Here is a 26,972-nt window from a genome sequence, read left to right as displayed (position 1 = left end):
TTCGGGATTACGCTGTTTTAATTGCGGAGAAAATGGGCACCGAATGACAGAATGTAAAAAGGGAGGAAAATATGGTAAAGGCTTATTCGTAGGCACAGAGGAAAGCGAAGACTATCAGAAGGAAGAAATTGAAGAGTTCGCTGTAGAGCCAACTTTTGATAGTAGTGGTAGCGCTCAATCTGTTGAAGAACATGGTGATAGCGGACCAATGTTGATCGTGAACCGTGCATTCTTCACTCCTAAAGGGCAAGACAAAGACAAGTGGCTACGACAAAATATCTTTCAGACTACTTGCACAATTGGGGGTAAAGTATGTCGTATGGTCATAGACTCAGGCAATTGCGAGAATGTCATTTCGGAAGAAGCCATAACAAAGCTAAATTTAAAGACAGAACCTCATCAAACTTCATATAAGCTCACATGGCTGAAGAAGGGAAATCAAATGACAGTATCAAAACGTTGTTTAGTTTCCTTATCCATTGGTTCAATTTATAAAGACAAAATTTAGTGTGATGTTGTGGCTATGGATGCTTGTCATCTATTACTGGGTAGACCTTGGCAATATGATCGAAACGTAGTGCATGATGGGAAGAGAAACACCTACAACTTTATGTTTAACAACACCAAGATCGTTCTCCTACCTAACAAGGAGTTTACTCTCCAGCAAGATTTGGGTAATTATTTGTTAGGCAAGAAACAATTTATAGATGTTGTAGCAGAGACAAAGAGAGTCTACATTTTATTGGGAAAATAGAGTAACAGTGATTCGAAGATTCCTGAAGCTGTGACACCTATTCTGACAGAATTTCAAGATTTGTTCCCCAATGAGCTACCACAGGGTTTACCACCTCTTCGGGATATACAACACCAAATTGATTTGGTACCAGGTTCTACATTACCAAATCGACCTCATTATCGTATGAGTCCTACAGAACATGAAGAATTAAGGCGCCAAGTGGAAGAGTTACTAGAAAAGAGATTTATCCGTGAAAGTCTTAGTCCCTGTGCAATCCCTGCTTTATTGACTCCAAAAAAAGATGGTTCTTGGAGGATGTGCGTGGACAGTCGAGCTATCAATAAAATTACAGTTCGATATCGTTTTCCAATCCCTCGATTAGATGACTTGTTAGATCAACTCAGTGGAGCAACAATTTTTACCAAACTTGATTTGAAAAGTGGCTACCATCAAATTCGAATACGGCCTGGAGATGAATGGAAAACAGCTTTTAAAATTCGCGAAGGGTTATAAGAGTGGTTGGTAATGCCGTTTGGCTTATCCAATGCTCCGAGTACTTTTATGCGAGTCATGAATCAAGTTCTTCGCCCTTTCATTGGAAAGTTTGTGGTTGTTTACTTCGATGATATACTTATATATAACACCAGTCACGAGTTACATCTACAACATTTGAGAGAAGTGCTTTTAGCCTTAAGAGCAACAAGTTTATACACAGCAGTAAACAAGTGTATTTTCTTGACAGAGAAAGTATTATTTTTGGATATGTGGTGTCGAAGGATGGTATATCTATTGACCAATCAAAAGTGGATGCTATTCGAGATTGGCCTCAGCCAACTACTTTATCCGCCACCAGAAGTTTCCATGGATTAGCCTCTTTTTACAGGCGATTCATTCCTTATTTCAGTACTATTATGGCACCAATCACAGATTGCATGAAAGGAAGACAATTCTCTTGGACAAAGGCAGCTACTAAGGCATTCAAGATTATCAAAGAAAAGTTGATTACTGCCCCAGTACTTGCTCTACCAGATTTTTCGCTCACTTTTGAGGTACATTGTGATGCTTCTAAGGTCGGCATTGGAGCTGTTCTTAGCCAACAGGGTAAGCCTATAGCTTATTTCAGTGAGAAGTTAAATGGAGCAAAGGCACACTACAACACTTATGACGTGGAATTTTACGCAGTAGTCCAAGCGTTAAAACATTGGCGACATTATCTAATTCATAAAGACTTTGTTTTATACACTGACCATGCCGCGTTAAAATACCTCAATAGTCAAGACAAGCTCTCTCACAGACATGCCACGTGGACAACATTCCTTCAACAATTTACTTTTGTGGTGAAGCATACCTCTGGTGAATCCAACCGGGCAGCAGATGCACTTAGTCGACGAACTTCTTTATTGACACAGATGCATAATCAAGTTCTCGGATTTGACACATTTTGAGAGTTATATGCTTCTGATCCTTACTTTGCTCCTATATTAGAAGACGTTGTTGTAGGGTTTCGCTCAGATTATCATTTACATGACGAATTCCTTTTCAAGAGTAATCAATTGTGTGTTCCTGACTCAAGTTTGAGATTGAAAATTATTTTAGAGTTACATAACGAAGGGCACATGGGTCGTGACAAAACTCTGGCTCTAATCGGCAACACTTATTTTTGGCCTACTATGAGGCGTGAAGTCTATCACTATGTCGAGACTTGTCGCATTTGTCAAGTTTCCAAGGGCGCAGCAACTAATGCTAGGTTATATATGCCGCTGCCGATTCCAATACAACCTTGGGCTGACATTAGCATGGATTTTGTTTTGGGATTACCCCGCACTCAGAGGGGTATGGATTCAATATTTGTTGTTGTTGATCGATTCTCGAAAATGGCTCACTTCATTGCCTGCAAAAAGACTACAGACGCTTTGACTGTTGCTCGTCTATTCTTCAAGGAAGTCTATAGATTGCATGGTTTACCGAGTTCTATAGTATCTGACCGGGATACACGATTTCTTAGCCATTTTTGGAAGACATTATGGAAGTTAACTAACACTCGCCTGAATTTTAGTAGTGCCTACCACCCACAAACAGATGGTCAAACCGAAGTTGTCAATCGTTCTTTAGGCAACCATCTACGTAGTCTAGTCGGCGATAACCTGAAGATGTGAGATCAAAAGTTATATCAAGTCGAGTTTGCTTATAACCGTGCAGTTAAGCGCAGTACTAGTTTAAGCCATTTTCAGGTGAATTACGGATATAATCCACGAGCTCCCATCGACTTGGCTCCAATTCCAGATTTAGTTCGCAAAAGTAGTAAAGCAGAAGACTTTATTGAGCAACTTAAGAAAATTCATGAAACTACGCAAGAGTCTTTGAAGCAGACAACCGAAGGTTATAAAATTGTGGCAGACAAAAAACGTCGAGTTTTGGAATTTCAAGTGGGTGATCTTGTTTGGGCTGTCCTAACTAAAGATAGATTCTCGGTTGGTGAGTACAACAAGCTTTCTGCCAGGAAAATCGGCCCTTTGGAGATTATAGAGAAGATAAATCCTAATGCCTACAGATTAAAGCTTCCTAGTCATATCCGCACCGCAGATGTATTTACTGTCAAGCATCTTATTCCTTATAGAGGTGACCATGATGAAGATGTGGTTGCTGACACTCCGAATTCGAGGGCGAATTCTCTCTACCCTGGGGGGAATGATGAAGAGTAGGAATCCATATTATACTAGGATTAGTTTCCTTATTAACTAAAGTTTAAAGACTTTTTAATTCATTTCTAATTTAGAATTTTGTTTCCCTTTCAATTTAAGATTTTGTTTTACTTCATGAATTAGGATAATTACTACTATTATAAATAGCTCCCTCTTGTAGCCTTTGAAGGTAGAATTTTGAGTTCAATAATATTTCAATTTTCAAATCTCTTTGTGAGTATTTGAACAGTTAATTCTCGGTATTCTGAATCAACGAGTCTTAACCCCTAAGTTCGCGGTATTCTTTTGAATCAACGTGAATTTAGTTGTTCTTTTATTCCGGTATTCTCTAGAATCAACGGAATATTTTGAACATTAAACTTCCGCTGCATCACTAGCTGAACAACATGTAAATTTTACTTTTTTTTGAATTTAATGTTTTTGTTATCGAATTTACACAATTTATTAAAGCATAAACTTCAAATGTTAATGTTGGACCCTTATCTAATAACTTAAATATTAATATGATTATTCAGCGAAAAAAATATAATGACAGATTCATTAAAAATTTAAAGTCAACTTGTAACTGCGATGTTAATAAATCTATTTTTTTTTAATTTCATTTATGTGATATTTGAATTCATATTCTTATATGAATTAGCGACTAAGATGTGGTCCCGTTAACATGATAATTATATTTATTTTTATTAATTTAAATTTTACTCTCACAACCATCAAACAATTCAAAAATCTTTAAAGAAAATGCCACATGATGCTTAGTGAATTAACATTCTCACATGAGAGATCAACTAGAGTCTTATCTAAAATTCTAAATCTAAATCACTCGGTGGCTAACTAAAATTTTAATTAAGTAAATACCTAAATATAATTTCTTAAATGATATAATTTTGTAGTTTAATTAATATTTTAATCTTAAGTCACACAACACTCAACTTGTTGCTAATATAAAGCAAAAGGTCAAGTTCTCATTATATTGAGGGGACCTTGTTTGATTAATTGGTTGACTAGCCAAAGTTTTCATTTTTTTGCCACATAATGTATCCATATATAATACGTATATGTTTCTTTAATAGGTAGTTCTAGCCAAATTTGATATATCTTTCTAACTTTGGCTTAATAATTTTACTAATTCAAATTAATTCTATAGATTTATAATGTGACAATAATAAATTAACTTTAAGGTTATTTTAATATTGTATTATAATGTGCTAATATTTACAATCAATAATTAAAAAATTGTTAAATCTTTTATTGATAACTAAGTTATGAAACAATTTTAATGTTTAAGGTTCAGATCATATTATATATTTATGAATACAAATTCTTAATATAAAGTTGAGACAATCTTTCTTAACAGTTTCTATTATGACAAAATACATAATTTATATTATATAGAAAATTGTTCAATACAATGAAGAATCTTTATTGAAGATTTAATAATAATGTCATAAGATGTCAACATTAAATATTTTACCAAAAACGATACAACATAGTGTTAGTTTATAAAATTATATTTGCTTCAACCTACATACACATCTATTGTTTGGTATAAGAAAGAAAATAAGCACTACATTTTGTAAACTATAAGAAAAAAGTATATTAAAGTAACATATACGTATATTCAATAAATTGAATCAAGGTCATGTTCGTGCAAGGAAGTTCACCACTGTATAATTCTGTTTTTATAATTTCTAAAAAGGAATATTCAGTTGAATGCTTTTGATTTTTTTATTTACAATTTATAAATAAAAGATTAAAAAAAGAGTTGAATTCAATTTATCACGAGAAGATAGAATGATTTAGAGATTTTAATAGTTTTATTTTCCTTTCACAAAGAGAGTAGACGGTGTGGTCTGCGCAGAGATGGGGCCCATCTCGTACGTCCATTTGACGAAAATCTTGAGATTAGAACCGGAGAAGCAATCATGGTCGGACGCGTGGACAATGGATAGGAGTGTAAGAAAATGGGGCGGCTATTGAAGTGTTGGTGGAGGCTGACGAAAACGAAAGGAAAGACAAAGAAAAGACGGTGTCGTTGTAAAGCGGGGGTGTTTTTTTTACATGAAAAAGATGTTATCATCAAGGTTAGTGGGCCCACGTGATGTCTCGTTCGTGGGGTCCATGGCTTCCTTTATTTTAAGAGTAATCATATTGGACGGAAAAATTGGATAGAGCACTCAAGCAAATAGAATACTGTGTGTATCGGTGCTGGTTTACGCCAACATAAATAGAAGACTTTATTTTATATAAATTAACATGACATAATTAAATTAATTAGATTAAATATTTTTTCTTTCACATAGTTTATTTTATTATTTTATATTTTTATCTAACTAATAATTTATGACGCAGCTATTTATATAAAATAAATTTATATAAAAATTTATAATTCTATCATCACTATGACTTGAAAGTTGAAATGATTTTATTTTAATGATAGAAAAATTACAGTATCTTTATTATTTTTATCAAAATTATTATTTAAAAATTATATTTATTACAAATTATCAATTTCTTTTTTTTATTATACCTTTATTTTTCATGATAATTGTGATTTAAAGATAACAATACCTTAATACTAAACAAAACTTCATTCACAATTCTTTTGTTTATTCATCGAATATTCAAGAAATTATAGTTATTTATTTTTTAAAACAAAGAAACTATTAATTTCGTTTCATTCCAATCAAATTAAGCAGATGTAAACTAATAGATGGACCATTAAACTTTCTTTATCGACAAGTCGGTGCACAAAGAAAATGATTGTCAATGCATTAAGTATTGATTCAAAGCATTAACATGATTTATTTTATTTTTAAACCATAAGCATGTTGTGTAGGGTACAGAATCTATGGTCAAGAGTTGATTGGGATCCACGTGAAACTCATGTTGGACAAATCTCAACTATTGATTTAGTGCTTAATAGTCCACACAAGCTCAGCCGATCACCGAAACTGGTCCAATTTTTTTATCCAAAATTGTGCAACCAAAGGACGATGTAATTCATAATTAATAAGGATCATTAATTCTGTCGGGTTTTGTAGCAAAATTATGGCCCAGGGGATTTTGGGACATATCTCGCGAGGGTTATGTAGTACTGTCAAGACTAAGGGTGCGTTTGGGATTGAGGTTGGGCAGCTGTAGCTTAAAAGCTACAGCACTAAAGTGTTTGGTAAACACTAGCTGCTGTAGCTTTTAAGCTATGTTGATATAATTTTTCACTTGTATAATATAAAATTTATTATATCTTTAATAATTTTGATAAAATTATTATTTAAAATTTATATTTACTATATATTATTAACTTTTATTTCATAATTACAGCTTTTTTTTCACAGCAGCTGTAGCTTAAAAGCTACAGCACCTCAATCCCAAACGCACCCTAAGTGCGTCCAAGCTCTCAAAAACTTCAGGCAAGAAATGGAACGCTGAAAAGTTGAATATGAAGCCCAGGTTCAATGGCTCTATATCAATGATAGTTTTGAAATTGGGGGCATTGAAGGAATTGGTTTACAGGGGCCATAGAAGCAGATTTTATTTATTTTTTTAGCAAAAACGAAGCTAGTCTTTTGTGGCCATCTGTCAACTAAATTTTCTATTTTGTGTTGAAGAGAGACTAATTAACTATGAATTGGTGGATGAAATCCTTCTCTAGTTGCACATTCTGTCAACTAATAACATTCTTTTGCTCCGAATTAAGGCCTGCATAAGCATGATGCGTATAATTAACTTGTGCAGCAGAAATGAAGGCAGATATTTAAAATTCAAACAGTAATGATCAACTTGCTCTGAACATCCAACATTTCATCAAGCGGCATTGGAAGATGAAGCTGAAACTGCGGAAAAAAACATCTGATCTCTTGGATGCTTTCCCTTGATCACTTCCAATACTAACACTCCGAAACTGTACACCTCATTTTTATGTGATCTTGATTGTGTAAGCAAGCTCTACAAGGTCAAGGACAAATAAAAAAGAAAAAAAAATGTTTACTCGCTTTTGAAAGATCAATGCGTATAAATTAGTAAGCTTTTATATCTCTATAGAATGTGTTGGATGATAATATTCCTCAAAATGGCAACAAACGAATATTACAAGGCATCGACAACGCCTTTTATCCTGTGGCTGCATTATTGCTCAAGATTATGGCCAAGCTACCCCTTTCAAGAAATTCATAAACTATAATTGAATGTCAGTCATGTTTTACAATGCTCTGACGTCGTATCTCTGTAAAGGCCTCAACTTCGTTCAAGAATTCTTTAATTTTGTTCCGCCATCCACATTGATCAAATATAGGACATCAGCTAATTAACTTTGAGATAACAAAATTAAACATCCAGAAAAAAAGATTAACTTGGTAGAGGTCGGCATACGAATCAAATGTAAATTAAGTCATTCAATCGAGATTCACAATCAAACTTTAACCATCAAAGTTGTTATCACAACATTGGCGATTCTACAAAGTATAAGCCATTAGAGCATTCAAGACAATTGGTGAGAGCGATAAGTTCCTTCAAATCGTTTACTCAAAGCTAAAACAAATCATTCAAAAAAAAAAACTAATTATTATTGCTTTATTTGATTTTTGGTTAAATCACTAGGACTACATTGTAAATTATATATCCTCAATTTTTAATTTTTTCCCCCATATCTATTCCTTTCTTTTAACATTTAATTTAACATTATTGGTAAGTAAGAGCCAGCCATTAATTAATACAGTGGTACGCACTGTATGTCAATATATTTATACTTTCTCTCTAAGTGTAGCAGGGGTAAACCTCAGGGGAGGTATCCGAAAATTACCCAACAAACTGCAGTACATGAGAAAAATAAACCAAGCAAATTAGAAGAAAGAAAAAAAAAAGACACCAAGTAAATTAGAAGTATACTTAGAAAATTATGACTCAGTCAAACCAAACGGCTCCCTAACGCTTATATACGTCAGGGGTGCTATATGTTAATATATTCATACTTTCTCTCTAAGTGTAGCAGGGGTAAACCTCAGGGAGGTATCCGAAAATTACCCAACAAACTACAGTACATGAGAAAAATAAACCAAGCAAATTAGAAGAAAGAAGAAAAAAAAAAAAAAAAGACACCAGGTAAATTAGAAGTATACTTAGAAAATTAAGACTCAGTCAAGGCAGCTGAAATCTGCAATTGTCGACTGACTATCTTCATAGTTGGTCTAGACTTCGGACTCTCATTTAAGCATGAAGACGCAACCTCCACGATTGATCTCAGTTTTTCTTGAACACTGCATGATGGAGCTGGAAGACGCGGGTCCAGCATTTCATCAAGTGCTGTACCCGTGTTGAGAGATGAAGATGAAATCGAAGAAAGAAAATCTCTTGGATGCTTCCCTTTGATCACTTCCAACACTAACACTCCAAAACTGTACACATCGCATTTCTCTGTGATCTTCATTGTGTAAGCAAGCTCTGCAAGGTCAAGGACCCAAAAAAAAAATGTTTACTCTGTTTATGAGATAAATGTGCATAAACTAGTAAGCTTTTACAGGTCTGCTGAATGTACTACATAATTTTTTCAACAATATCTAGGTACATTGTTATGTTACGACACACAACATAAAAATATTACTCAAAATGGTAACAAACGAATACTAAATACCTGGTGCAACGTATCCGTATGTGCCTGCAAATTCAGTCCAGTTGGACGAGTCTGGCTTTAGAAACTTAGCGACTCCAAAGTCTGCAACATGAGCTTCATATTCCAAATCCAGCAACAAGTTCTTACTTGATATGTCTCGATGGACAATCGAAGGAAAGCAGTCATGGTGCAAGTAAGACAGAGCATCAGCTACGCCTTTGATCACATTCATTCTCTGACTCCAACCCAGTTCTTGTGCTGCTGCATCACTGCTCAAGATCGCTGCCAAGCTACCCCTTTCAAGAAATTCATAGACCAAAAAAGAGTGTCGGGTATGTGAGCAAAATCCATAAAACTTCACAATGTTTCGATGTCGTATCTCTGTCAAGGCCTCAACTTCGGTCAAGAATTCTTTTTGATATGCAATCTGATCACATGGGAGTGGTGATTGAAATTTCTTAACAGCTACGACTGTCCCAGATGGTAGTTCAGCTCTATAAACACTTCCGTGTCCACCATTTCCAATGCAATACTCTGCATCAAAATCATTTGTTGCTCTAACAATTTCATCGTACACAAGTTTCCCTTCAAAATTTAAAATAGAAAACAATCCCGGAGGGTTCTGGCTGCTACTCTGTGGATCTCCTGAGTCTGACTTCCGCTTTCGAAGAATGAAAATTGCTATCAACGCCATTGAAACAAATAGTGCTCCTAAAACAGGGAACACTATTGCAAACCACTTGGCTCCATAATTTTGCTTGTGTGACGAGTAAACTTTGCATGGTTGCATTCCTTTCAAACCTCCACACAATCCCTTATTCCCCTCTAACGCTTCCACTGGGGCATTCCGAAATGCTGTACTATTTGGAACTGGGCCTTGCAATTGATTATCAGAAATGTCAATGACTGATAGACCGTGCATTCCATCAAAGCAATTTGGAATCGAACCAGAAAGATTATTGTGGGAGAGATTCAACTTTTCCAAGCTTTTCAAACTGCATATTTGAAATGGTATCTCTCCTCCAAAAAGGTTATGACTTGCATCTAATTCTGAAAGTTGAACTAGCTTCTCCAATTCCTTTGGCAATTCTTGGACAAACTGGTTGTTGCTTAAGCCCAAGTAGTGCAATTTCAGCAAGTTGCCCAGAATTTCTGGGACTGAATTGTTGAACCTATTAGCAGAAAAGTCGAGGTATTCAAGTTCAATGAGTGAGCCGATTTCTGTAGGCAGGCGTCCTGTAAGTTGATTCCCTCTCAAAATGAGTTTGGTTAGAGAATTTAACTTCCCAAGTTCCTTTGGAATCTCCCCAACTATATGATTCAATGAAAGATCGAGTGCTTGTAGTTGAGACGAGTTTCCAATCTCACGCGGTATACCTCCAGTAATGTTATTCATCGAAACATTGAGAGTGCCTAATTTTGGGTATTTCCCCCAATTAGATGAGATTTCACCGTAAAAATTATTGCGGCTGAGATCCATGAAAGTCAGGTTAGGATAAATGCCCAAAGCTTCTGATATATTTCCAGTAAAGTTGTTTCCATTAAGGCGTACTCGGATTAAGCTCGTGCAATTTCTCAAGCTTTCAGGGATTGTTCCTTGAAAATGGTTTTCAGAAACACTAAAATATTGTAGTGCTCCGCCTCGGCAAATATTGTGGGGTAAATAACCAGTGAAATGGTTCTCATCCAATACTAGCATAGTTAACACAGGATAGTCGAGGGAGAGAGGAATGGAACCGGATAGGTTGTTATAAAGGAGGTCTAGTTGTTTTAGGTTGGTCAAATTACTAACAGATGGTGGAAGAACCCCTTTAAATTGATTTTGGCTCAAATCGAGAATGCTAAGAGACCTTATCTTTCCTATTTCATCTGGAATGGAACCAAAAAGCTCGTTTTTAGACAAACGTAAAATTGATAACCCGGTTAGATTACTAAAGGAACGTGGAATATAACCGATGAGTTGATTGTCATTCAACTGTAAATCAGAAAGGGACTTCAAGTTTCCTACATTTGGTGGAATGGAACCATAAAATGAATTACCATAAAGATACAATCGAGTCATGCTACTTAAGTTACCCACAGAAGGAGGTATTGAACCACTAAGTTGATTTATACTCAAATCTAGTTCTAAAAGTGACCTCAAGTTTCCAATATTTGGAGGAATAGAACCAGAAAGTGAATTATTAAGAAGAAACAACTTAACCAAGTTGTTCAGGTTACCTAAAGAAGGAGGGATTGGGCCGTTCAAATTGTTGGAGTGCAAGAAAAGAACTTTCAAGTGAGTTAGAAGGCAAATTTCAGACGGTATTCTTCCAGAAAAGTTGTTTGCATGTAGCGAAAGTAACTGGAGCTTGGAGAGATTACCGATTTGAGGCGGGATGATACCAAATAATTCATTAAGCCTGAGATCAAGATAAGCAAGATGAGGAAACGATGAGAATGAGAAATCATGAAGTGTACCGCTTAAGCCTGTATTTGTGAGGTTGATGTTGATGACTCTTCCAGCATCATTGCAGTTGATTCCAGACCAAGCACTTATTTTGGAAGAAACATTGGTGGCGTCGTTAATCCAAGAAGAAAGGAGAGATCGGTTATGGTTTTGAAGGCTGGCTTTCCATTTGAGAAGAGCATCAGCTTCTTCATTAGAATTAGAAGAAACAGGAAGAGAAAAATTTGACACAAAGAATAGGATCAAGAAAACAAGAGAAGAAACTACTGTATGCAGAGTGAGTGGCCCCATTGGCATCGACATGAACATTGGTTCATGAAACAAGCACAATCGGGAACTAAATTTATAGAAACTATACGACAGAAATCGGGTTGGCTATTTGGAGTAAACGAGTCAAGGCGTCAAGTAAAGCTTAGTGAAAACACAAAGAAGATAAACGAAGAAAATTCGGAAGTGGACAAACTAGAATTAGGTCTTTTTTTTATTTATTTTTTATGCTTTTATTCACTACTAGAAAAACAGGGCATTTGTGAATAATTAAAATTTTCACAAAGTTAATTTACTAAAATGTTAAAAATCATTAATTCACTAAAACTTTGTAAATTTAATTTGTTAGGCCTTTTTTAAAAGAAAAAAATTTAATCCGAATCACCTGTAAGGATCTTATATCTGCTATAGAAAGCACACAGTTTCTTGGATTTTTTTTTTTTAATCTTGGATAGATTTTTAATACCTTATTTCATCATCGATGTTCAATCATTCCAGAAAAAAACACACAATTGAATGGTAAAAATTATAATCCATCTAAGCTCACATAGCTTAGTTAAGATCGATTCCCCTCACAATGTGGAAGCTTTAATTTCTTTTTGCGTATAGGATGGGATGGGGTTATGGTATGTGAAATGGGGAAAAAAGAAAAAAGAAAAAGTTCAAACGTGAACTGTGCTTCTGTGTAGACAGGCATGATTATTGCTGCACATGGCGTACGTGGAAAATGTTGTTCTTTTTTTTAGCAACGTGAAACACATGGAATATGTTTAATGTGAGTTCATCCTTATTTCAGTTACCACTTGCCTTATTATTTTTTTTTCTTCCATACACACATTATGCATTGATTCTTCCATGCCTTAAGACGATTTCAGATTCATTCTTCCAGTCTGAGTCGGACACTTGGTATCAATAATAAATAAAGATGCATTCGACACTTGTTTAATGGAAAAAAATAGCTAAACCCTCTTGTTTGACTAAACTAATCGAATCCTCCCACTTGATTTTTAAACTATATCCAAATTTTCTTGAGAGTCAAACTGTTTTGCGGATCTTAGTATTTTACCTTCGGTGTTTCTTTGATGTCTGGAAGATGAATATCTTTAATAATTTAATTAATTAAATAATTTCTTAAATGGTAATAATTAAAAATTACATGCAAAATTATTTGAAAAAGTAAGGGAATTATCATAATTTTTAAATTAATTCAGAAATTTTTTCAGAACTCTTCAGAATTAATTTAAAAATTAAAAGCAAAATACATATACATATACTATTTTTTTTTGGAGAATAATAAGTTGAGGGTAAACAATAAAAATAATATATGTAAATATATTGTTTCAAATTATTTTATTCTTCAAAAAATAATTTATATGTATGTATGTATGTATGTAAGTATGTATGTATGTATGTATATTAATTTTGCATTTAAATATATATATATTGCATTTAAATTTTTCCCTTGATCACTTCCAATAATAACACTCCGAAATTGTACACGTCGTATTTTTCTGTGATCTTGATTGTGTAAGCAAGCTCTGCAAGGTCAAGGACAAAAAAAAAATGTTTACTCTCTTTTTAAAGATCAATGCGTATAAATTAGTAAGCTTTTATATCTCTATAGAATGTGTTGCATAATAATATTGGGAGATTACCAATTTTGCCCCTACAGTAATCAACATATATCATTTCCCCCCCTATTGTTTTTATAATGGCCAAAACCCCCCTGATAGAATAAGTTTACAATATTACCCTTATTTTCAATTACTCTTTTATTTATATTTAGGTTTATAAATTAAATAAATCACATGAATAGAAACTAAATAAAAAATTAAGCATTAAAAACAAGAAATATATGTTTTGATATGAGAAAAAAATTAATAATAAATTTTTTTTTGTACTTATTTATTTTGTGAAAAGTTTCTTATAATAAATATATAAGAAAGTTATTATAAAATGATAAAAAAATTATTATTAGAAATTTTGAATGACAAATAAAAATTTATTACAAAATGTTTATTATAAGAAAATGTTCACAAAATAAATAATTACAAGAAAAAAATTTATTATTAATTTTTTTGCTCATATCAAAACATATATTTTTTATTTTCAATACTTAATTTTTTATTTAGTTTCTATTAATGTAATTTATTTAATTTATAATAAATATAAATAAAAGAGTAATTAAAAATAAGGGTAATATTGTAAACTTATGCTGTCAGGAGGGTTTTTGGTCATTATAAAAACAGCAAGAGGATAAATTGTATATGTTAATTACTGTAGGGGGAAAGTAGCAACCCCCTAATAATGGGAAAGTGGCAATCCCCTAATAATATTCCTCAAAATGGCAACAAACGAATATTACAAGGCATCGGCAACGCCTTCTATCCCATTCATTCTCTGACTCCAGCCCACTTAACTCTTTTGTGGCTGCATTATTGCTCAATATTATGGCCAAGCTACCCCTTTCAAGAAATTCATAAACTAAAATTGAATGTAAGCCATGTTTTACAATGCCCTGATGTCGTATCTCTGTCGAGCCCTCAATCTCGTTCAAGGATTCTTTAATTTTGATTAGCCATCCACATTGATCAAATATAGGACATCAACTAACTTTGACATAACAAAACTAAACATACGGAAAAAAGATTAACTTGGTAAAGGTTCGCTTGGTATAAGAATCAAATATAAATTAAATCATTCAACCGAGATTCACAATCAAACTTTAACCATCAAAGTTGTTATCACAACATTGGCGATTCTACAAAGTGTAAGCCATTAGAGCATTCAAGACAATTGGTGAGAGCAATAAGTTCCTTCAATGACTGCTGATTAGTATTAAAAATTGTTTAATTATCAAGCGATAATAATGTTATTTTGTGCTTATGTATGATTAATATTTGTGTTCATACAATATATTAGGAATTATTAATTATGTGTTAAATATATCTAATTTATGTATTTTTGTGTGTTTATTAGGTAAAATATTAATTTCACGTAATTCAAGGCTCCAAAAAGATAAATAGATGTCAAATTTGGATTCCAGAGATCCAAAAACCTTAAGATGAGTCAAGTTTGGCTTAAAATTGGGCTTGTGTAAAAAAAAGGTTGACTTTTCCTGTGAATCGAGCAGTGAATGAATGATAAAATGAGCTTACAATAGATATGAGTACTTGGGATAGCTGGTAATTTTGACTAAATCTCAATCGTTCATAATTCAATAGCTACGATTATGCCACATGGCAATGGTTGGTGAAACAAGTTGTAGGATTCAAATCTTTGTATTCGGGTTGACTCAATCCACCCATTAACCCGCCAAATCTCAGCCATTCTTTGGCCGAATCGATGTCTCAAATGATGCCACATGTGATGTTGACTTTTGAAGTTTGAATAGCCGTTGGATGTTCATCTAATGGTTGTGAGGAGCGTATGCATGAAGCTTATGATAGACCGCGAAATACTGGATCATAAATTTATTTTTCTATAAATAGAGCCTCAGTTTTATGTTTTTGATATCTCTCTACATCTCTCTTCTTCTTAATTTCTCTTAATCTTCTTGTAATCTTGTTTTCCATGAGTGTTTTTAATATTTTTTGTAATTATTTTTATAAATAAATTTAGTTTTATTTTCATTTTAGTTGTTTTTATTCATTTTAATTATAAGTAATTTAATTTTAATAATTCTTTTTATTTCAATTATGCTTGACTAAATAATAATAGTTAGGGTAAGGTGAAACTCTTAGGAAATAAATATGATTTAATCAAATTCTATTTTTAATTTTATAAATTAAATTATTTTCTATTTAATTTTATACATATTTTATATTTTAAAATTTTGATTTATTGTAGACAAACAAAGGAGTTTGGCACAATAAATTCTTAATATCTTAATATAAGGCATGGTAAAAAGGTATTTTGACTTATTGTAGACAAATTAAATTTTGGCACAATAAATACTTAATCCATCATAAAATTAAAGGGAAAATAAAAATAATTTATATAATTAATCTCTTGGGCAATAAATATAAAAAAATGGCAAAAAGAATTTATTAAGTTTTATTTGCTACTAAGAGTGGATCCACAACCCTAACTAATTCATTTTCATAGTTTTATTTAAATTAAGTTGTTTATATTTAAGTTTCATTTTCAATTTTTAGATAAAATAAAATTAAAAATTAAAAATTTTCTCTGTAGATCGACCTCGGACTCACCGAGCTATAATACAACAATACAATTTTATACTTGAGAGTTAAAAATTACTTTTAAGTTGTGTCAAGTTTTTGGCGCCGTTGTCGAGAAAAAGTTTTTATTTTACTTTATTTCTCTTTGTGTCAACTGCATTTAAATTATCCCAATTTTTTTTTTTCCCCGTCTGTTCCTTTCTTTTAACATTTAATTTAACATTACCAATAAGTAAGAGCCACCCATTAATTGATACAATGGTACACACTTTCAAGTTTACATTTGAGGGGTTCACCTGTTGTGCATGTCGAAAGAAATTATTATTTTTAATTATTACAAACTGACTTTACTCACAACTGCCCCAGGCGTTCTTTTAACTAAACCTCTAAGGTATGAGCAAACTTTATTTACAAATGAAAGAGTACACCATATGCGAATTATATATGGATGACGTAATAACCAACGCCTCCTAATTCTTGAAAACTAGAACAAACAAACCATAGTACATGAGAAAAATAAGGCAAGCAAATTTGAAGTATACTTAGAAAATTAGGACTCCGTCAAGCAGCTGAGGTTAATTGTTGACTGACTATCTTCATAGTTGGCCTAGACTCTGGACTCTCATTTAAGCAGGAAAACGCAACCTCTACGATTGATATCAATTTTTCTTGAACACTGCGTGATGGAGCTGGAAGACGCGGGTCCAACATTTCATCAAGTTTTATATCCGTGTTGAGAGATGAATATGAAATCGAAGAAAGAAAATCTCTTGGATGCTTCCCTTTGATTACTTCCAACACTAACACTCCAAAACTGTACACATCGCATTTCTCTGTGATCTTCATTGTGTAAGCAAGCTCTGCAAGGTCAAGGACCCAAAAAAAAAAAAAATGTTTACTCTGTTTCTCAGATAAATGTGCATAAACTAGTAAGCTTTTACAAGTCTACTGAATGTACTACATAATTTTTTCAACAATATCTAGTTACATTGTTCTGTTACCGCAGACTCCTCAAAATGGTAACAAACGAATACAAAATACCTGGTGCAACGTATCCGTATGTGCCAGCAAATTCAGTCCAGTTGGACGAGTCTGGCTTCAGAAACTTAGCAATTCCAAAGTCTGCAACATGAGCTTCATATTCCAAATCCAGCAACAAGTTCTTACTTGATATGTCCCGATGGACAATCGGAGGAAAGCAGTCATGGTGCAAGTAAGACAAAGCATCAGCTACGCCTTTGATCACATTCATTCTCTGACTCCAACCCAGTTCTTGTGCTGCTGCATCACTGCTCAAGATCGCAGCCAAGCTACCCCTTTCAAGAAATTCATAGACCAAAAAAGAGTGTCGGGCATGTGAGCAAAATCCATAAAACTTCACAATGTTTCGATGTCGTATATTTTTCAAGGCCTCAACTTCGGTCAAGAATTCTTTTTGATCTGCAATCTGGTCACATGGAAGTGGCGAGTGAAATTTCTTAATAGCTACGACTTGTCCAGATGGTAGTTCAGCTCTATAAACACTTCCATGTCCGCCATTTCCAATGCAATACTGTGCATCAAAATCATTTGTTGCTCTAACAATTTCATCGTACACAAGTTTCCCTTCAAAATTCAATATAGAAAACAATCCATGAGGGTTCTGGTTGCTACTCTGTCGATCTCCTGAGTCTGACTTCCGCTTTCGAAGAATAAAAATTGCTATCAACGCCATTGAAAGAAATAGTGCTCCTAAAACAGGGAACGCTATTGCAAACCACTTGGCTCTAGAATTTTGCTTGTGTGACAAGAAAACTTTGCATGGTTGCATTCCTTTCAAACCTCCACACAATCCCTTATTCCCCTCTAACGCTTCCACTGAGGCATTCCGAAATGCTGTGCTATTTGGAACTGGGCCTTGTAATTGATTATCAGAAATGTCAATGACTGATAGACCGTGCATTCCATCAAAGCAATTTGGAATCGAACCAGAAAGATTATTGTGGGAGAGATTCAACTTTTCCAAGCTTTTCAAACTGCATATTTGAAATGGTATCTCTCCTCCAAAATGGTTATGACTTGCATCTAATTCTGAAAGTTGAACTAGCTTCTCCAATTCCTTTGGCAATTCTTGGACAAACTGGTTGTTGCTTAAGCCCAAGTAGTGCAATTTCAGCAAGTTGCCGAGAATTTCTGGGACTGAATTGTTGAGCCTATTAGCAGAAAAGTCGAGGTATTCAAGTTCAATGAGTGAGCCGATTTCTGTAGGTAGACGCCCTGTCAATTGATTCCCTCTCAAAATGAGCTTGCTTAGAGAATTTAACTTTCCAAGTTCCTTTGGAATCTCCCCAACTATATGATTCAATGAAAGATCGAGTACTTGTAGTTGAGACATGTTTCTGATCTCGCGCGGTATACCTCCAGTAATGTTATTCATCGAAACATTGAGAGTGCCTAATTTTGGGCATTTCCCCCAATTAGATGAGTTTCACCGTAAAAATTATTGCGGCTGAGATCTATGAAAGTCAGGTTAGGATAAATGCCCAAAGCTTCTGATATATTTCCAGTAAGGTTGTTTCCATTAAGGCGTACTCGGATTAAGCTTGTGCAATTTCTCAAGCTTTTAGGGATTGTTCCTTGAAAATGGTTTTCAGAAACACCAAAGTACTGTAGTGCTCCACCTCGACAAATATTGTGCGGTAAATAACTTGTAAAATGATTGAAATCCAATCCTAGCATAGTTAAAACAGGATTGTCGAGGGAGGGTGGAATGGAACCGGATAGGTTGTTATAAAGGAGGTCTAGGTTTTTTAGGTTGGTCAAATTACCGAAAGAAACAGGGATTGGACCACTAAATTGATTACTGCTCAAATCTAGGATGGACATAGATTTCAAGTTTCCAATGTCCGGAGGAATAAAACCAGAAAATGAATTTTCACGAATGTACAATAAAGAGATGTGTGTCAAATTACCTAAAGGAGGAACTGAACCGTTCAAGTTGTTAGAGAACAAGAAAAGCTCCACCAGAGAACTTAATTGACCTACTTCTGGTGGAATTGAGCCATCTAATTGGTTCGAATCAACGTAAAGGAACTTCAAATGACTCAGAAGACCAACCTCTGGAGGAATATTCCTGACAATTGATTGGATGTTAAATAAAGGTTGCTAAGATTCGTAAGGTTGCTAATTTGAGGCGGGATAGTACCAAAGAGTCCACTCCTACTGAGATCAAGATAAGCATGAGGAAACGATGAGAATGAGAAGTCGTGAAGCTTACCTTTTAATCCGACACCTGGGAGGCTGATCTTGATGACTCTTCCGGCATCATTGCAACTGATTCCGGACCAAGCACATGGGCTTATTTTGGATGAAACATTGGAGGTATCCTTAATCCAAGAAGAAAGGAGAGATCGGTTATGGATTTGAAGGCTGGCTTTCCATTTGAGAAGAGCATCGGCTTCTTCATTAGATTCTGAAGAAACAGTTATTAAGAAACTTAACACAAAAAATAGGATCAACAAAACAAGTGAAACAACTGTATTGAGGGTTGGTGACCCCATTGATATTCCAAAAACACAATCAAATAAATAAAGTTAAACCGAAGTTTTATTGAAATTCAAAAGATCTTTTGATGACTCTTAGCTTTTGGAAAACATACAACGGTGCAGAAAACGAGCACGTTGGACGCCAAATTTATAGAAGCCACACACAAGAGCAATTGAGAGGTCAACAAGTCGATGCGTCAAGTTGGGAAGATTTTTCCAATGTTTCATAAGGTGGAAAAGTTTTCCAAGATTAGAATGTTTTTTACATAGTAGTCTGAATACTATTGCTCTGAAATTATCCAAAAAATGGTTCCTTTGGTTGCAGTTCAGTAAATCAATCACCGTTTGAGCCGTATGTCATGTTCTTCTACGTCGATATACGACTTGTAGTCGTCCATCCACTACTTGTTGGTTAGTTATTTTGATTATAAAATAATAATGAATGAATTAAAAATATAATATAAACTCAAATGTTTTCTTATTAGTTTATATTATAGATTAATTTAACTTATAGTTTAATTATTTTTATTATATTTACTGCTAATATTAACATTTTAACACTAAATTCCAATGGGTATACTTGTCCAAATTAAAAAAACATGTAATTCCTTTCCCTTTTAATTTTTTTTTTTAAACCAAACAATAAATATCAATTTTTGCACTCCTATCCTCTCATTACCTCTCCACTCCTCTCCATTTTTTATCCCTCCTCTCCTCCTCTTTCTTAAAACCAAACGCTACCTAAAGGTACATTTCTAAACACGCACACACACCACATTTAGACCGTTTTCACTTCAACTATGAACTACATAACACACCGTTCGTCCGTGCCCAAAGTCTAAATGGTTAAAGGCTAAAGATTATGGTTTTAATTTCAGGAAAAAATATTGGAGTTATTAGGTGGAATCCACGAGTAGCTTTTTTTCACACGAACCAATATTATATCGAATCCAGACGAGCAATTAACTGGTGTATGATCGATGCCTGATCAAGTAGGGAAGAGTTTTCCCCGTTGCTTAAGGCAAAAGTCTTAAAAGACATCTACGATTTTAAAATTGACCAAACAAAACGTTCACTTGTTGCACGCAATTCTGATTCCGTGAAAAAAAATCTTTGTATTGATAGCCACTCCCCTTCCAACTACAATTAAAGTCCATGGCAAGTCGTCCCACAAAATAGGATAAACATTTGTGATCAAAATTAATGGAAAGACTTGACTAATTAACGTATCTTTGGATCCAATCATTGATTGATCAAACTTTTGTTCACTGGGCATTTGCTTCCCCGAAAATTACGCCAGAGAGAGAATGGAAATTCAAAATATTTTGGGGTTGGCTTATCTATACCCTTCTTTTTTGTCATCAAATGTACATTGTTAAGATATTAAAATGAGTGAGACAGAAAGACTTTAAATGTTGAATTATAATTTCTATTCACCTTCGTATCCACCAATTTAATAGACAAGACTATATTGAATTTGTAGAGACTAGCTAGCTTTCCAATTTACTAACATTGTTACCATAATTTTGATTTGCACCTTGTAACAGTTGCATCCTATTGAATGCTTGTAATTAATATTGGAAGAATGGATACAACACTTCGAGCTTAATTTTCAAATTAATTTACTTATCTGTAAGCAAGTCAAGATGAATTAAGCATAAAGCAAAGAATAAACATACTATGATAATAAATCCATACTTAATTTTAAACTATAAAATTTGCAAACAATCATTTCAAATCTCAATACTGTCATAATAATTTCCTTGGAAAAAAGAAATGACAAATATGCAGTAATCTTCATTGTGTGAGCAAGTTCTGCAAGGTGAAAGACAAATATGATCAACGGATTTCAGAAGAGAGTATTGTTTATACAGAGTATTAACAAGATTACAAACATTATCTTTGCACTCAGAGCTAGCAAAGATCACTGGTGTGATAATCTCAAATCACTCTGCTTTGGCATCTGCCCATCAGCACCTTAATTTTATACTTGACTCGGCTAATAAAGGATGCTATTTTACTTGATTAAGAAACTCAGAAACTTCACCATAACGAACTGAAATGCTGAATTTAGTAAGTACAAATCTTTGTTACATCAAAACAAATTTTATTTTTGATGCTTCTATTAATTATTACAACGCAGGGCTACTGAGGCCTGAAGCACCTACGCAAAGCATGGGCTCGCTAATCGGGTTCTTGTAAATCAAGTCACTTTAAACATTTGGTTTTCATCAAATAAACAGTAAGATGACGTTTTATTTTTTTCACTGGCATACTATGTTGGAACTCGAATATGTAAGTGAAAATTTTCGTTAGTTCAGACGTCATTACTAAAAAAATTTTAGCAAAAAAAAAAAAAGTATGTTAGCTCAGTTTTATATGAATTAAATCACGCCATGTAAAGTTCTCTTTAAATTAATAATATATGTAAAAAGTTGGGAAACAAATTCTATGTCACTCATGATATAAAAACTATTGATTTCACCTTGTAAGAGTGTGGCTCAGGATAAAAAGGTATGGTCCCAAGATAAGAGAACCGAATTAATTTTTATAAAAAAATTACAGTCTAATTCTTTGAATTTATTCTGTCACTAAATGCTTTATATGTATGAATCAGAGACTGTAATAAAACTCAACACAAGAACCTCCATTATCATTGATGGCTGACAGTGAAGATCGCATGCATGGTTTACAATGTAATCAATGCCAGCTCATAAAATTGCATATGTCATTTTCAAGTTCGCATTCGCAACTACCTAATTTAAATAGCAATAAAAAAATTATAATAAAAATTCTCGGCACGCACGTTTTCAAGCTTTGTTAAGGCGGATTAGCTTACCGTGAATTGCACAATTTCTGGGATTGAATTGACGTTAATGTTTTTCCGGGAAGATTCTTCAATTCTCTCTCTCTTTCTCCTTTTTTTTTTAATTTATACAACGCAAGGACATGAAAAGTCATATCGGAAATATAATAAAAAAATATATGTGATTGTTAATACCTATTTCTTTTCTATGTGAACTGAACCAAGTGCGGTAGATGGAAGTCATTTGCGCACATAATAAACCAAAATGTGAAATGGGACAATTGGAAAATGAGATTTCCGAATTCCACTCCGATGCTTAAGTTAGCAAAGATGTGGAATTCTTGTAAAGGTATTGACTTTGTTTTGAATTAGTGTTTTTTTTTTTTTTTTTGCCTTGCTCTCCTATCGTTTCCTCCTCATATACCTTTTGCATTTTGAAGGTGTGGAGTGTTTCTAGGGGTATGGGGATCGTGCCCACAAGCTTTTTCTAAACAAGCATTTGAGAGGCGTATGAGTCAAAGCCTGATCAAGTAGGGAAGAGTTTTCCAAATAAAAGGTTCACTTGTTGCATGCGGTTCTGTTCAAAAAATCTTTGTATTGATAGCCATTCTCCTTCGAACTACAATTAAAGTCCATGGAAAGTAGTCCCAGAACATAGAATAAACATTTGTGACCAAGATTAATGGACGAATTGACTAATTAACGTTTCTTTCGATCCTAACAGATCAAATTAACTTGTTAGCTGGGCATTTTGTCTCCTCGAAAATTATGCCAGAGAAAGAGCGGAAAGACTAAATATTTTGGGGTTGGCTTTTCCAATACCCTTCTTTTTTTGTCATCAAATGTACATACTTTGTTTAAGTTATTAAAATGTTCGAGACAAATTAAAGAGACTTTAAAAGTTGAATTACAATATCTTTTCATATTCATATGAACCAGCTTAACAAACAAAACTAAGTTTTATTTCTCGATCCTAGCCAGATTTCCGGTATACTAATTTGCGAATTTGCGAATTAATTTGCTTATTTGAGAGAAATCATGCGGAATTAAGCGTAAAAAGCAAAGAATAAATTTATACATTGACAATAAAATCATGCCCAAGACTATAAAACTTTTAGTAATTACCCTGAAGGAAAAAGGAAGGCAAATATTCAGTATGTTTAAGCAGACGATTAACAAGATTACAAGGATGATCTTTTCACTCAGAGCTAGTAAATATCACTGGTGTGATAATCACAAATCACTCTGCTTTGACACACCTGCCCATCAGCACCTTTTATACTGAATTTAAAGGAGCACGTTAGACAAAAAAGGATTTGTAACCCTTAGTTTATTAGACTTTTAAAGATCTATCAGAATACGAGTGGTAAAAAATCCTGAAGTGAGGATGCATATGATTTGCCTTGTTGAACTTGATTTATCCTTGTTTCATTAAAATGCAAGGAATTAATATGGATTAGGCACTGAAGCAACTTGACTCGGCCAATAAAGGATGTTATCTAGGTGATTAAGAAACTCAGAAACTTCATCATAACGAACTCAAATGCTGAATTTAAAAGAACGCACAAATCTTTGTTACATCAAGCTATTTTTTATGCTTCTATTAATTGTGGTACCGCAAGCCGACTGAGGCTTCCTAGAGAAACCATGGACTCGCGAACTGGGTTCTTGTAAATTAATCAAGCCACTTTAAACGTTTCCTTTCTATCAATTGTAGCCAGGTTGCCTTGATCAATTTTTTAGGACTTCTCCAATGTACTGTAGAACTCGAGCACGTTAGAAAAAAAAAAGGATTTGTAACCCTTAGTTTATTAGACTTTTAAAGATCTAATGACAAATGATATATCAAAATATGAGTGGTCTAGATTGAGTTTTTCTCATACTTAATGCCACAATTAATTGTTTATATTTTCGTTTACATCCTAACTCTACCAAAATTGTTCATCCTTCTTTAATTTTCTTATTAATTCCTTTCATTTATTTATAGACAAACCTAAAATTCTTAATAAACGTTAAAAATATGAATTGTTAGTTAATGATTAAAAACGGTAAGAGGACTTATCTGGAAAATTCTAATCATTAGTTATTACAACCAGAACTACATTGTAAAAGGATGAGAACACCATATACTGTGCCTAGTATGGAAGTAAATAAATCAAACGAACTTGAAGCTGAAAAACAAGGAGGATTCCCACATGAAATAAATAATAAAAATATACATCTAAATTACAAGATATTTAAATGTATTATTATTTGTAATACATTCTTTTATTATTGCCAATAACATATTTTATATTATTAACAAAAAAAAATTTGGTACTGCTTATTATTTGAATCAATGTAAATGGAAGTTAATTAAATATAAATAAAAATTTCTATAATTTTTTTAATTTATGTAATATATGTATCATTAAATAATTGAATTAGAATAAATTGATTTACCTATAATATTGTTATCTTAGTAATAATTAATTTAATTTGTCTCTAGGCCCTGACTGAATAGTATCATGGGGAGGTAAAGGATAAAAAATAAATTTGATTTTGTCCCACCTTCAACTTTTTTTTTAATAATTTTAATTAATTAGTTAAATTATTGATTGCTTTTCCCAACTTATCCTGTTGAAGGTACGGTTCCAATGGATATGTTTTTCTCTATTTATCCCTCTCCCAGTATATAAAACCTTGCCAAACATAGGATAAGCTTTGGATTGGGAAAAAACGCGTCCATGTTCATGCCATAGTAAGTGTTATAATTCATATCAAAGTTTTTCTTTTAAGGTAAAGTTATCAAATTATTAAAAAAAATTAATTTAGTTTATTATTATGAAATAAATTTAATTAATTAGTACGTATGAGATTTCATCCCCGGGTTTTTCAATGATAAGTAAAAATTCTAATACAAACACGTATAAAATAGAATCAACAAAACAGTAAAAGATGCTGTATTCAAGGTTTGTGACACCATTGATATTATAAAAACACAAGATCAATTACGCAGAAAGGAAACAAAATAATTAAGGTAATACAAAAGTTGATTGAAATTGAAAAGGTTATCAAACACTCATTTATAATTTAACAACGTTGCAGAAAACAATTACAGCGGAAGCAAAAGAGCAATTGAGAAGTGAAGGAGTCAATGTCTGTGTTACCCCGGTGATCTAAACTCCAGAGAACTAATCTGGTAGACACCATCGCTCATCTTTGCTTTATATAAACACTGAGATCCAAACAGGGGAAAAGGAAAAAAAGTTGTGACTTGTGAGATAATATCCAAAAAAGTTTATCAAATTTTGACTCCTTCTAACCCGTATCTTATCTACTACTCCTCTCTCCTTTCATTTTGACGCTCGGCATGTCCTCTGGCCACTTTATATTTGAATGATAAGTAAATTATTTAGAAAGCTGTGATATAAAATTTTATCCCAATTTGATATTTCTAAGCGGTATAATGATCAAAGCAAGATTTTCTATCCAAAATTAAGCAACTAGATTAGGATGTAATTCATAATTTATAAGGGTCAATAATTCCATTGGCTTTTGTATCAAAATTATGGCTATAAGTAGATTTTGGAACATATCTGGCCGCGGGAGTGTCAAGTTTGTCCATACGGAGTTTATTTATTTTCTGGCTGTGTATCTGTCAACTGGAATTGGGCCCTGTAATTCAATGTAGGAGATGCATAAACCAATGACAAGCCATGCATTTCTTCAAAATTACTTAGAATTGAACCTGACAGGTTATTTTGGGATAGATTTAACATCTCCAAGCTTTCCATACTGCAAATTAGAAATATTTCTGTAATAAATACCGTTGTTTCTGTTTCGCACACTTGATCAGAAGTAATACTGATGAACATAATTTATATACATATTTTACCCTTTATTATATATTTGCTAGTTATTTTTATTTCTTATTTTTAATTAATTGTATTTTTTATTGAATAGGGAATTAATTGGAGATTATGGATAAAAAGTGCATAAAGAATAACAAGTTTGGGAAAGAATCAATCAAAGCCGTGACACAATTAAGAGTTTATAGCATGTGAAGCCAAGAGTAATTTGCACTAAAAAAGAATTTCAATTTTTCAAGTGACCTGGGCGTGCATAGCATTGTAATGCATGGAAAGCAACTTAAAGGGGCCCACACTTGGCTTTTACAATTGGAAAAAGGAATCCTAGTGCAAGCTTAATTGGTGAGCACGTGAGTGAGCAAAGAAATTAAAAGGCCAAGCCTTTTGACTTAAGGAAATAACAAGGTCGGTGGGGCCCATTTTAAAGAGTAATATAAAAGCAAGCTTTTGGCTTTTGGAGAGAAGGGGGCCGCCAGAGCTGCAGACGCAAGACGCAAGGCTGAGCAGTAGCAGTTCGGCTTCCATGGCTGGTTTTATCTCTTTTGTTGCTCCTAATTCAAGTATGTCTAGCTAATTTACTTATATTGAGGTTAAAGATGAAACTCTATTCAATGAAATAATTATCTTTTTATTTTTTTAATTCCCTATATACGTTCTTTAATGATTATGGTTTTTATTTCACATGATTAAATGGATGTTATTAAAATCTTTTCATCAATTATGTCATGCATTATTGATTGTTAGGATTAATATTCAATTAAATCTATGCTTGGATTTATAAAGTTTATACATGATTATCTTTGATTCTATGTCTTTCATTAAATTGTTTACACATAGTACTTAGGAAA

General features: G+C 33.3%; 3 protein-coding genes across 3 annotated transcripts; all 3 read right to left on the bottom strand.

Moving 5' to 3' along the window:
• Positions 1-8,563: 8,563 nt before the first annotated feature.
• On the bottom strand, positions 8,564-11,786 carry LOC18048061 (MDIS1-interacting receptor like kinase 2). The gene is made up of 2 exons (XM_024187280.1): positions 9,068-11,786; positions 8,564-8,877 (listed from the first exon to the last, which is right to left on the bottom strand). Exons 1-2 carry the CDS (start codon positions 11,784-11,786, stop codon positions 8,564-8,566), a joined length of 3,033 nt encoding a protein of 1,010 aa, XP_024043048.1.
• Positions 11,787-16,504: 4,718 nt separating this feature from the next.
• LOC112099807 (MDIS1-interacting receptor like kinase 2-like) lies at positions 16,505-18,317 on the bottom strand. The gene is made up of 2 exons (XM_024187279.1): positions 16,985-18,317; positions 16,505-16,803 (listed from the first exon to the last, which is right to left on the bottom strand). The coding sequence occupies exons 1-2, from the start codon at positions 18,315-18,317 to the stop codon at positions 16,505-16,507; spliced, it is 1,632 nt and encodes a 543-aa protein (XP_024043047.1).
• A 59-nt stretch (positions 18,318-18,376) lies between these two features.
• On the bottom strand, positions 18,377-19,482 carry LOC112099806 (MDIS1-interacting receptor like kinase 2-like). Its single transcript, XM_024187278.1, has 2 exons — positions 19,128-19,482; positions 18,377-19,041 (listed from the first exon to the last, which is right to left on the bottom strand). Exons 1-2 carry the CDS (start codon positions 19,480-19,482, stop codon positions 18,377-18,379), a joined length of 1,020 nt encoding a protein of 339 aa, XP_024043046.1.
• Positions 19,483-26,972: the final 7,490 nt, after the last annotated feature.

This window comes from Citrus clementina, unplaced genomic scaffold (genome assembly GCF_000493195.1).
Source record: "Citrus clementina cultivar Clemenules unplaced genomic scaffold, Citrus_clementina_v1.0 scaffold_3, whole genome shotgun sequence".
Lineage (NCBI taxonomy): Eukaryota > Viridiplantae > Streptophyta > Magnoliopsida > Sapindales > Rutaceae > Citrus > Citrus x clementina.
This window is presented reverse-complemented; position numbering and strand designations above follow the sequence as displayed.